Source organism: Podarcis melisellensis (genome assembly GCF_964234715.1).
Source record: "Podarcis melisellensis genome assembly, chromosome: 4".
NCBI classification, from domain to species: Eukaryota; Metazoa; Chordata; class Lepidosauria; order Squamata; family Lacertidae; genus Podarcis; species Podarcis melisellensis.
Window position 1 is genome coordinate 34,769,133 of NC_138531.1, and position 12,137 is coordinate 34,781,269.

At 43.3% G+C, this 12,137-nt stretch overlaps 1 protein-coding gene and 1 long non-coding RNA gene across 4 annotated transcripts in view; one reads left to right on the plus strand and one right to left on the minus strand.

The window, feature by feature from the left end:
* The window catches only part of LOC309367971, a 370,139-nt gene that overhangs the window by 243,895 nt on the left and 114,107 nt on the right, over nucleotides 1-12,137 (plus strand). The gene's annotated exons all lie outside the window — the stretch shown is intronic.
* ZBED1 (zinc finger BED-type containing 1) overlaps nucleotides 1-12,137 on the minus strand; it is a 125,309-nt gene that overhangs the window by 67,246 nt on the left and 45,926 nt on the right. For all 3 annotated transcript variants that reach the window (XM_081907588.1, XM_081907587.1, XM_081907586.1), the window contains exon 2: nucleotides 1,144-1,251. In XM_081907588.1, coding sequence (XP_081763714.1) covers nucleotides 1,144-1,251 — 108 coding nt within the window. The remainder of the gene's footprint in view (nucleotides 1-1,143; nucleotides 1,252-12,137) is intronic.

Here is a 12,137-nt window from a genome sequence, read left to right on the forward strand (position 1 = left end):
TTTTTAGAACATTTAGAAGACATGTAAAGCAGTGCATTGTCTATCAGATGATACAAGCTGTCAAGCCTAATGCTGCCTAGAAAGTAAAGAAGAGACATTTTGTTTACCCAAGTCACAGACTGAAATTTTTCTAACTACTGACAAGGTAACCCAAACAGACATGGAAGTCAGGCCAGCCAGCCATTTCTTCAAATACACAAACTGGCACATTTTAAGGAACTAAAATAAGGCCATTCAGAGTGAAATGCAAATGAATGACATTTCAGCTTAAAAAAAACAAACAAACTATAATCACAGCTACCATGGAACTAAGCTACATGTAATTCAAATTTGGACAAACATTGAACTTAATGCTTTTTATGAGCTTCCAACCCCCCCCCCCAAAAAAAACCCAACTACCCAGAGGTCAGAGAGATGCCACTGTACTCGAAATTCCAAACCTTGTCCTTAGTTTACAGGCCAATTTAACCAACTTCATTAACAATTGCATTAATTTTATCGTTTGTTCCATAATGACCAGGGAACACAAGGTGCCATTTACTTTAACAGCGGAACTCACCTCGACTCCATCTATATCGGGCATAGGCAAACTCGGCCCTTCAGATGTTTTGGGACTACAACTCCCATGATCCCTAGCTAACAGGACCAGTAGTCAGGGATGATGGGAATTGTAGCCCCAAAACATCTGGAGAGCCGAGTTTGCCTATGCCTGATCTATATCTTCGGTACCCGCAAAAAAAGCTCCTGCAAGCACAGCAATTATTATTGTTGCTATTTATTTTCTCCAAATAGCTCTCGCAAGAACCTTACACCTGGAAAATCAAACTGTGTTCAAAGGATCTATTTTGCATAAGAAGTAACCCCTACTGGTTGCAACCCTCTAGGATCCTGGCCAATGTTCCATAACTTCAATGCATTACTGTTGGTGCTAAATTTTACTTTGCTTTATGTCTATAGAAGACACTGTGAGTTATCATTATCATCTCTCAACTGAACCAACATATGGGGGTGATGGCTAGGCTTGCAATTCTACTCAGAGCTCCTGGGGCAAATAATGTGATGCAAAGGTAACTAATAATTAAATCAAATTACATTACATTACATTGTTAATAAATATTTTTATCATTGCAATACCAACAGTACCTATTATGACGTGCATGCCAAGTCTTGCCAAATACTTCACAGTATGGTAACCAATTCCTCTAGTGCCTCCGGTCACTATGGCAACATTCCCATTTTGAAGAGGAAAAACTGCATGAAAAGAGAAAAGTAATTCAGGCTAAGATCTATTTTACTACAGTGCTTACATTACTCATTGTAACAAAATATTCAGCTACAGCCATTTCATGTTATGTGGCGATTGTTCTTCCAGCAGTTACAAAGGTATTATTTTATGGATCATAATGAAGAACACCAGTAGCATGCAGTTGCTGCAACCAACCACCACATAAAAAAATATTCCTCTTATATAAAATTAAAAACACAAAACAGTGGTTGTATCCATGTTTACAGGGCACTTTACAAAGAAATCACAATAAAAAATACAAGGGCAGAAAAATCAGCTGTAATAATAATTAAGCAAACAAACAAACAAACAATAAAAGCAGCAGCTTAAAAAACCCCTTATAAAGTCTGGAAGAATTATCAAGTTATCACCTGGTGCTGAGATTCATATTCAGATTATTTTTATTGTATTTTAGGCATCACTCATTACAATACATTCATAAAGGTGATGTGTGCCACCCTTAATCCAAAAGAAAATCATACATACTAAGACTTATAAAAATGGGGAAATTGTATGCTGATAATATATTAAGCCCATCTAATTTGTACATGTACCTGATGCTAAGAAATTAATGTAGTCCCAAACCAAGGCTACCTAAGAAGGTACCGTATTTTTCGCTCTATAACACGCACCTGACCATAACACGCACGTAGTTTTTAGAGGAGGAAAACAATAAAAAAATATTCTAAACGAAACAGTGGATGTATGATTTTTGTGGTTCATGCTGTGGCCACAGACATGTGATCTGACAGTGAGTTTAGAGTAGCCCAATGCAAAAATCCTGAGGATCCATGCTTTGTAACCACATTTTTGCACCACTGCGGCCCCAGGCAACAGTGGGTGCGTGATTTTTTTGGTGCAAGATGTAGCCATGGACATGCTATGTGATCTGATGGTGAATTTGGGATGACCCAGTGCAAAAATCCTGAGGATCCATGTGGATCCGTGCTTTGTAACCACGTTTTAAGTGGGGAGGGAAGGAAAAGCACTCAAGGGACAAGGAGCATGTGTGGGGTGGGTGGAGAAGGATGCTGCTAATAATGCAGGAGAGGGGTATAAGGGGAGAAGGCTCCTCTCCTCTCCCGCTTTGCTCCTTTAAAGCAAGCAGGCTCTCTTTCCCTCTCTCCTCCCCACTCAGCGGCTCTTCTCCCACTTTCCTGTTTCAAAGCGAGCCACGGAGGAGGGAAGGAAGGGGAACCATGGATCCTCTGCTCATGACTGCAGCAGATCCCCCCCCCCCCCGCCACCCATAGGCATTCGCTCCATAACACGCACAGACATTTCCCCTTACATTCTAGGAGGAAAAAAGTGAGTGTTATGGTGCAAAAAATACGGTAATTCCATAACTAAGGTGCCACTAGTGAGAAGGCCATTTTTCTGTTTGCCACTCACTGCTCCTCAGGAGGGTGAACTCTGTAGGAGACCACTAGAAGTGTCCTCAATACATAACCACCTTCATCTTTGAGAAGGGAAGTGATCCTTCAGTATTCAAGCCCCAAATCATGTCAGGCTTTTAAAGGTAAAGTCCAAGCACTTGTGCTTGAAAATATGGCTTTATTTTGAAATAGCTGCAGCTTCAGAAGCAACCCCACATTACAGTAGTCAGCATCTGAAGGCTAGCAAAACTTAGCCCAGTCTAGGATGAGTTGTACCTGACACACCAGCCTTAGCTGAGGAAAGGCATTCTTTCACAGGGATCTCAAGTGACAAATCTGGATCTAGGCACAACACTGATCCCTGGAGAGGAGTGCAATCCCTTCCAGAACAGGAAGAACACTGTCTCCTCCAGTAGATGAAGCGCCTACACTCAGTGTCTTCCTCTTCAGGGTTGTATTTCAGTTTATTCTCCTTCATCCATTCCACTACCAATTTCACCACTTTCGACACATCACTTAACTCAGATGTCAAAAAAAAAAAAAGGTAAAGAAGGGAATCATCGGCATACGTTTGGCACCCCTCACGGTAGCTTCATGTAGATGTTGGAAAGAAAGGGGAACAAGAAGGACCTCATAGCAAAAACAGCCTAGGGCCAAAATACCATGGCTGGTAGTATCAAGGACCAGTGAGAGGTCCAGAAGAATTAGCAGGGTCACACCCTTCGTCCTTTAAGCATAGGGCTGAAACCACTTCAAAATTTGTTGGTGATATTGGTCGACAATATAAAGAAGCCCTAATGAGTAACAGCTGGAATGACCACATCAAATAAGGGGCACCTTTTGCGTGGTTGTGCGCAGCCCCCAGATCCCAGTTCGGCATCTGGTAGTACAGGCTGGCTTCGCCCTCCCCAGGCTGGATACCTGAAGGTCTCTGTCTATCTCAGCCAATCGCCCAATCCCACCTGGGGAGATGTTGCCAGGGGATCAGCCAAGTAAGGGGAGGGACCGCCCTGCCCACACAACAGGTGAATCTTATGGCCAATTTTAATCCAATAGCATGTTGTCTTGAGTCATTATTCCACTCAGGGGTCGCCTGGGACTAAGGGGACTCCACCTGTCCACACAAAGCTGGGTGTAAATGTGCAAAACCAAGGTTCACATTCTAAGTACTGTAAACCATGAATCTAACTGAATGCCTTAAATTTCCTCACAGTATTGTTATGCTAATAATATAAGGTAACTGCCATCTACATTGCTTTGAGATCTGAGGAGAAAAGGCAGTATAAAAAGTTTACAAACTAATAAATAAAACATAAATAATTTAAAATATTTTCTAAGTTTTGGAAGGTTAATACTAATTTAGAAATTAATATCCTATTTAAGCACCATACAGTACATACATAAAGGTAAAGGGTAAAGGGACCCCTGACCATTAGGGCCAGTCGTGACCAACTCTGGGGTTGCGGCACTCATCTCACTTTATTGGCCAAGGGAGCTGGCATACAGCTTCCGGGTCATGTGGCCAGCATGACTAAGCCGCTTCTGGCGAACCAGAGCAACGCACGGAAACGCCGTTTACCTTCCCACAGGAGCAGTACCTATTTATCTACTTGCACTTTGATGTGCTTTCGAACTGCTAGGTTGGTACATACATACAATACATACATACACATGCACAATTTTGCTTCCCTCTTTTTCATTAGCCTGGAATTGCACCATAACACCATAAAAGCGTAACAATAATAGGCCTCATTACGCATTCTATAAGCCAGCTTCATTCCATAAAACAGTCAATTTTTATTTACTTCGCATAGCAGAATGATTTGGCAATATAAGAAGCAATAAGTCCATTGTCTGGGTTACTGATCATTGTAAGCATTTTATAGTTTTGTAAAGATTATACACACACACAAGCTTCATGCACACATGGGAAAAAACTGGTCAACATGTTAAAAGAAAAAAAGACCTACATACATTTTATTGGTAATACTACTTGTTTAAAATCATAAATTGTACTAAATTCTGTGGGAGAGGGACTCTCATCTCATTGAACAAACAGGTGTACACAACAAAAAGCAATATAGCCTTTGAAGGCAAGGATGAAACAAGGGAAGGGGAAACAGCTGGGAGAAATCTTTGTAATGTCAGACAAGAGCAGCCCTGAAACAACAGATAAAATGGGTTGCATTGGACGACAGCACAAAAGATCAGAGGAACACGAAAGTGGCAGGGGGCTGCTGGCATTTTTGACATACAAGGAGCAAAACAACAGAAGAAATTCTCCAAGCAGCTTCCTGCATACACTTAAAGGAACTGTATTGCTCCAAAACTGATGGAGCATCAGCAGCTGGCTTGGGGTTTTTTTTATATTCCAACTCTGAGCAAAGCTAAATTCTACAAGTCTTACCTTCCTGAAGTCACAATTCAGCCAAAATAGTCTGAAGGAGGTTTGAAATAAAACCACGGCAATGGTTCCCTCGCAAGTTCAGTTCACCCACCTACCACATTCTCCCCACTGTCTATACAAGGGCTGGATAATGTTTTGGGGCCTAAAGACTATACGTATTCACCCTTGGTCAACTGTCCAGGGTCTGAATGCCAGTACCTGGTATAGTAGCTGGTAATTGTAGAGTTAAATATTGCCTCCAGTTATCATGGGTTTTGGAGCTAAGACTCCTGTATTCAGCTTGTTATTGTGATTACTTTCATTTTTCCATGTAGTTGTGTGTTCGTTGATGGATATGCCAAACAGGAAAGTACCTTTGGCTATCAAGGCCCTATGTAAGCATGAAATAAGAGATCTAGATTGGAAGTATTTTCATTTAGCAAAAATCTCCCTATCACTCAGATATCATAACTGAGCACAAGTACAGCTCTCTCCATGAGTGAATCAAGTGAAGGGAATCCAGGTACATAAAGGGATGATATTTACACATTAGGCATGGACACGTGTACCAGGAAAGCCTGCATGGTAGACTTCCACAGCAGCTGGAACCTGTGTGATCAAGCTTCTGATTCCCATAGAGGTCCATATGCAGACATCAAGGCTGAACGTGTGGACATCAGCAGACGGCCTGAGAAGCCGCACTTCCCATCAACCCTTTCTACACAGGGACACACACACACCCGTTTACAATTAATGAGGGGGGTTACATGCACTTCGCCTGCCAACCTAGCAGTTCGAAAGCACCTCCGGGTGCAAGTAGATAAATAGGGACCGCTTACCAGCGGGAAGGTAAACGGCGTTTCCGTGTGCGGCTCTGGCTCACCAGAGCAGCGATGTCACGCTGGCCATGTGACCCGGAAGTGTCTCCGGACAGCGCTGGCCCCTGGCCTCTTAAGTGAGATGGGCACACAACCCCAGAGTCTGTCAAGACTGGCCCGTACGGGCAGGGGTACCTTTACCTTTACCTTTTTACATGCACTTGCCTACGTTTATCTCTTGCTATCAATTCCCTCCCTTCTCCATTTCTTGTTACTTTCCCCACTGTCAAAACTCTGAATGCATGCTTTTCAGAGAAGGGAGCCATATTTTTTTTTTTGCTGGTGATAGTCCAAAGCACAATGAACACTGATGACGCAGTATAAGGTAATATATACAATTTTTTCACTTTTGACACAATTTAATCCTGCAGACTGTTTATTGATAAATATATACAGGGCTTATTGTAATAATGTTTATTATTTAAAAAACAAGTGGATATTAAAAGGTAAATAATCTGCTGATTCAGCAATAGTCACTGTAAGGCCCAAAGGCTCTCATCATCACAACGTGAGTGTGCACAGTTGTCATCTGCAAACTGATCATTCCAGGCAAAAAGCTTTTCCGATGCAATGAAGGCCACAGAAGAGCCTTGGTGAATCACATTGTTGACTATGCAGTTTCTCAAAAGCCCTATTCAGGCACATAAACAAATGTGTGAGGAGGGACAGAGGCATGTGGCAAAGCCCTGCCCCTCGGTAGAGCATTAGACTCTTAATCTCAGGGTCTTAGGTTCAAGGCCCATGTTGGGCAAAAGATTCCTGCATTGCACTAGATGACCCTAATACAGTGGTACCTCAGGTTAAGTACTTAATTCATTCTGGAGGTCCGTACTTAACCTGAAACTGTTCATAACCTGAAGCAGCACTTTAGCTAATAAGGCCTCCCGCTGGTGCCACACCGCTGGAACACGATTTCTGTTATTATCCTGAAGCAAAGTTCTTGAGAGCCAGTGTGGTGTAGTGGTTAAGAGCAGTAGTCTCATAATCTGGGGAACCGGGTTCACGTCTCCGCTCCTCCACATGCAGCTGCTGGGTGACCTTGGGCCAGTCACACTTCTCTGAAGTCTCTCAGCCCCACTCACCTCACAGAGTGTTTGTTGTGGGGGAGGAAGGGAAAGGAGAATGTTAGCCGCTTTGAGACTCCTTCGGGTAGTGATAAAGCGGGATATCAAATCCAAACTCTTCTTCTTCTTCTTCTTCTTAACCCGAGGTACTATTTCTGGGTTAGCGGAGTCTGTAACCTGAAGCCTATGTAACCTGAAGCATATGTAACCCGAGGTACCACTGTAGGTCCCTTCCACCTCTACAATTCTACCAGTGCGTCAGCACAATGTCTGTGAGTTCCACATGTCTGAGAGTTATGCATGTGATGATGGTGAGGCTACAGAGTCACTAAGTTCTCTTGCTGACAGCACAGCATGATTTCTGATATATATCCGATATATCATTGCTCTCTGGGGCACAATTGTTGGTTTCAAGAAAGGCACATCTCATGGTCACAACTGCCCTGGTTCATAATTTGCACACTTGAAACAAGAGCTCTGCTGAATCGCAGATTCGCTTCAATATGCAAATAAGGTGGGGGGGTGTTAGAAAATACAGTAAACCAGTAAATGCAGCTGTGTGTGTGTGTGTGTGTGTGTGTGTGTGTGTTTTCTCAGCTGGCTGGGTCAGCCACTTCCCAGCTGACTGAAAAAATGAAAACAGCAGTAAGCACATACACTGTTCCACCCGCAAATCCCTTGCAGTTTCGCGTTGCCCTGCTCCCCAAACAAGCCATCATGTCAGTCTTAAGTCCCCCAGCCAGCTGTGCTCAGGCTGATAGTAGCAGGTGTACGCCCACTTCCTAGGAGAGAAAGGGGAGAAGGCACTTCCAGCTGACAACCACTGATTAGAATTGCATTGCTTGATGACACCAAAAGTCCATCTAGTCAAACATTCTGCCTTCAGCAATACCCAGTTATACGCCCCATGAACAATCCCAACCGGGCCGTGCTAGAAATAGCCATCCCTGGTTTTGTCTCAGCATGTGATAATCAGACGTATGCTGCCTGTAATAAGAGGTCCCATTTTTAGTTATTATGGCTGATTGCCACTGAGAAACCTGTTCTCTGAACTGGCTTTTCTTCTCCCAGAACCCATTTCCTTCAACAGCCATTTCCATCTGGCTGTATCAGAGGGTAGATAGGTACACCAAAGTTTACAGCAAAGCAGCAATTTGGTCTCTGGTTGCATGCTAGTCTGGTTGCTGATATAGAAGAATTTTCATCCCTTAATTGTTCCCTGTAAACTGCACACTGCTGTTAAGAGGACAGCTGTCCAGCTTACAGATCAACATCACCACTCAGAATTGAGACCAAATCTGCAGAAAGTGGTGTGCGGTAGATAACCTACCACACACCTGAATGTCATGAATCATCCAGCAATGTGTCCTTTAACTTCAAGGAGCCCATTCCAAAGTATGTGTGTATCAAGGAGAGAGGAGGCTGTGACCAACTGCCGTCTCCTTCTCTTTCCTCACCAGCCAGTCAGCAATTATGTAATTTTTTAGAACTGGTAGCTGCATTTGCTTGTTTTCCTCTTCTGTTCCCATCCCTCATTCCTTCTGTATTGTTTCTATTAGATTATGAGCTTGCCTTGCTTTTGTTTTAAATCTCTGTACGCCGCCAAAAAATGTTTAGGTGCTTTGTAAATAATAGTAGTTATTCACTGCAATACCTGTTTGAGTCAACAGGTTTCTTTTGACACACCCCAACTCAGTTCACTGTACTGCTGAGCTTTCCAAGATTTTCATGCTGGTGACACACTTTTTAGGCATGTATCATTTCGCGACACAGTAATTCAGTTTTATTAGCAAACCAGCAGGCTGCCCACTCCCTTCTCAGCTCCAGGAGGAGCACAGAGAGTGTTCGCACAACACACCTACACACCACAGCCGACACACTGACATGTCATGGCACAGAGTTTGGAAAGATCTGCTGTACTGCCTTTGTAACCAACGTAACATTGAGTAAGCAACATGAATAGAAACAATTAACACAGGAAAACCTTGGAAATTGTTCATCTGCCGATCATGGCGAAAGCTCAAATGCTCAACCAGAATTCCCTTCCAGAAAGAGAAAACCCAAATATAGTTTGGCAGGAATCCCTATTTGACAATTCTGGGGTGGGGGGAGGTGGGAAATATGCCAACTTCAGTCAGCCTTCTAAATTCTTAGAATTTCAGTTACCAGCAATGAATACTCATCACCTGCTACATCATCATCCATGTTAAGTTCCCCATGTCTTAGCCCTTAGACATGCAAAGTAATAATCAAGAGAAAGTCTGTTAACAGGTAGTGTGTGCTTCATCCTCATCTTGAATAAGCCAGCAGGACTTCCAAGTACCCTGAAAATGAGGCCTTTTGTTAAAAAAATCAGATAACACCACGAGTTAGATGACTGCTGATAAAGTGATTGGAGGCTGCTGGAAGTTCTTGACCCTTGAAGATAAGGCAATCATTTCACTTCTGAACTGGACAATCAGTTTAGAGCTACTTTAATTATATTCCAAAAGTAAAAGAATGAAAAAGAAATCATGATTAAGTTCACTTGGAAGTGAACGTTCATTAAAACACAAATCAGAAGTTTGATATAACAAATGTGTGCAGGGAAAGGAAAAAGAGCTGGTTTATGGGTGGGGGAGATAACCTTCAAATATCAATGTTTAGTCAATAATTTTATAGCCACAGGGTGTTGCTAATAAATCCCATTGCTTTCATTGGAGCTTGTTAACTCTCTACATTGATTTCAATGGGGTTTGAGTGCAACTCACTTTGGGAGCTATCCAACTAAACACTTCTACTAGCATAAGCACAATTGAAAGCGTAACAGAACCCTTCACTTTGCCCCAACACTCTCTAAATACGTTCTGGGGTTCCTCAAAACACCTACAGCAGATTAAGGGCATGTGGAGTGGAAGTCCCACTGCACAGCACAAAGTGGTTGTGCTAGTAGAATTGCTAAGATGGACACCACCCTTAGTCTGAATCAAACCCTGCACCATAACACAATAATGTCACTTTGCCTTCAAACTGTTCCCCAATGTAAATTTTGTATGTAGTCTTCACTCACTCAACTAATATTCACTGGGCTGGATCCAAAGATGCCCATCCACAAAGATAAAAGCATTTGATCTAGTGGGGGCTCCTGCTAACCCCCAAAAATGGGGGGAGGCTTTTCAATATTTAGAGTCAATATTCTTTTGCAGGGGAGGGAGGAGGAAAATCACTTCCCCTCCTTTCTATTAGCAGGCACCAGGGGCACTGTTTCAACAGGGTCACTGATCTTACGGCAGGAGCGAACCAGCAGTACATCACACTGAGCAAGCTGGAGTTAACTCTTTATTAGCAAAATAGGATCTGCACAGGAGTGTCAGGCCTAATGAACACAGCAACTCAGGTCTTGCACCCATGAAGCAGTTGCCAAGACTAAAGGTTCCCGCCTCCCATCTTCTCTCCATAGTGTTTTCCGAGCAGTTGGAGACTGTGCCTGCCTGCCTGTCTTTGCCCCTCCCACTTTATGACTCTCCTGGTTCTGGGAGACCAGGGGGATCAGTAGCTTGTCACAGCAGGAAGGAGAAACACCTGTGCCTCTTCACAAACCTAACTCATCTCTGCCTCTTAGCCTTCCTCCTCCCATTTCAGCTTATGTCTGATTCTAGACTGCTCTCTGTCACAGACTCTCCCAGCTCACGAAGCCCTGCTAACTTTTCAGCTTCCGACACCTCCTCCCAGTCTTTTCTCTCTTTTCCACTCCACTTGTCCCACCAACCATTCCCTGGGCTCTGAGCCTTCTTCCCTTGGAGGTTACACAGCAGGTTCCCCCCACCATTCCTTTGCGTCCAACCAGTTCCTGACAGCTTAGCATCAGACCCGTTATCTATTATAAGATTTAACAGCCACTAGCACTGAACGCCAACCACAGCATTATGAGAGGATACTGCTTCCTATTTTAATAATAGTTCCCAAGAGTATTTTCAATTTTACTAAAAGAAATCATTTAAAAAGATGTTAATATTATAATACTGCTATTCTAATTTCAATTTGTACTGAACAACAGGGAAACTAATGGAAAGCAGCTCTTCTGTATATTGTAGGGCAGGGGAAAGACCTGCAACCAATTTCTATCAACCTCCACCAGCATAGTATATGCCAGGGATGATGGTACTGTAGTTCAGCAACATGCATACCCCATGACAGGGCTGGGGAAATTCCCCTTTTTGTAATTAAAAGCACAAGGATGTAATACACAATAAAATACCAGGAAACCCTTGGGTTTTTAGTTTCCATTGTTAATATACTTAATATAATATAGACTGTATTTATGCCACTGTGGGTTAAACCACAGAGCCTAGGGCTTGCCGATCAGAAGGTTGGCGGTTCGAATCCCCGTGATGGGGTGAGCTCCCGTTGCTCGGTCCCTGCTCCTGCCAACCTAGCAGTTCAAAAGCACGTCAAAGTGCAAGTAGATAAATAGGTACCGCTCCAGCGGAAAGGTAAATGGCATTTCCGTGCGCTACTCTGGTTCAGCAGAAGCGGCTCAGTCATGCTGACCACATGACCCGGAAGCTGTATGCCAGCTCCCTCGGCCCATAAAGCGAGATGAGCGCCGCAACCCCAGAGTTGGTCACGACTGGACCTAATGGTCAGGAGTCCCTTTACCTTTACCTTGTTCTCTGATGGAATGAATTTCCAAAGCTGCATTTTTAGAATTTCAAAAATCAGGCTCATCTCATATATTGATGACAGACTGAAGGACTGATTATGTGCTGTATGTACACAGCAGGCTTCCCTAATTTACATCACTTCATATCTTCACACTTTAGAGTCAAGAATTTTGGTGCACTCATCACTCCCCTGACTTCTACTCAGCAGACCCCAGTTGGAAGGTTGATCCATGCTTATGAAATCGTCTCCTAACTATTCAAGGGGCCAAACAACAGAAAATGAAGAGATCGGTCCCTACAATATGTGCCAAGGTGAGCTTCTTTACAAGTTATATAAAAGACAGGAAACTATGATGGCTCAAAGCAGGGAGGGACAGGGTGTTTCACGTTACTAGCATCTGTAGCATATTTGCTAAACCTGACACAAGTTCCAAAGTGTTGCTAAAGCTTACAAATTGGTTCAGAAATTCCAGGGCCCCATCCCTGTCGCCCTTGCCAGCTTGTT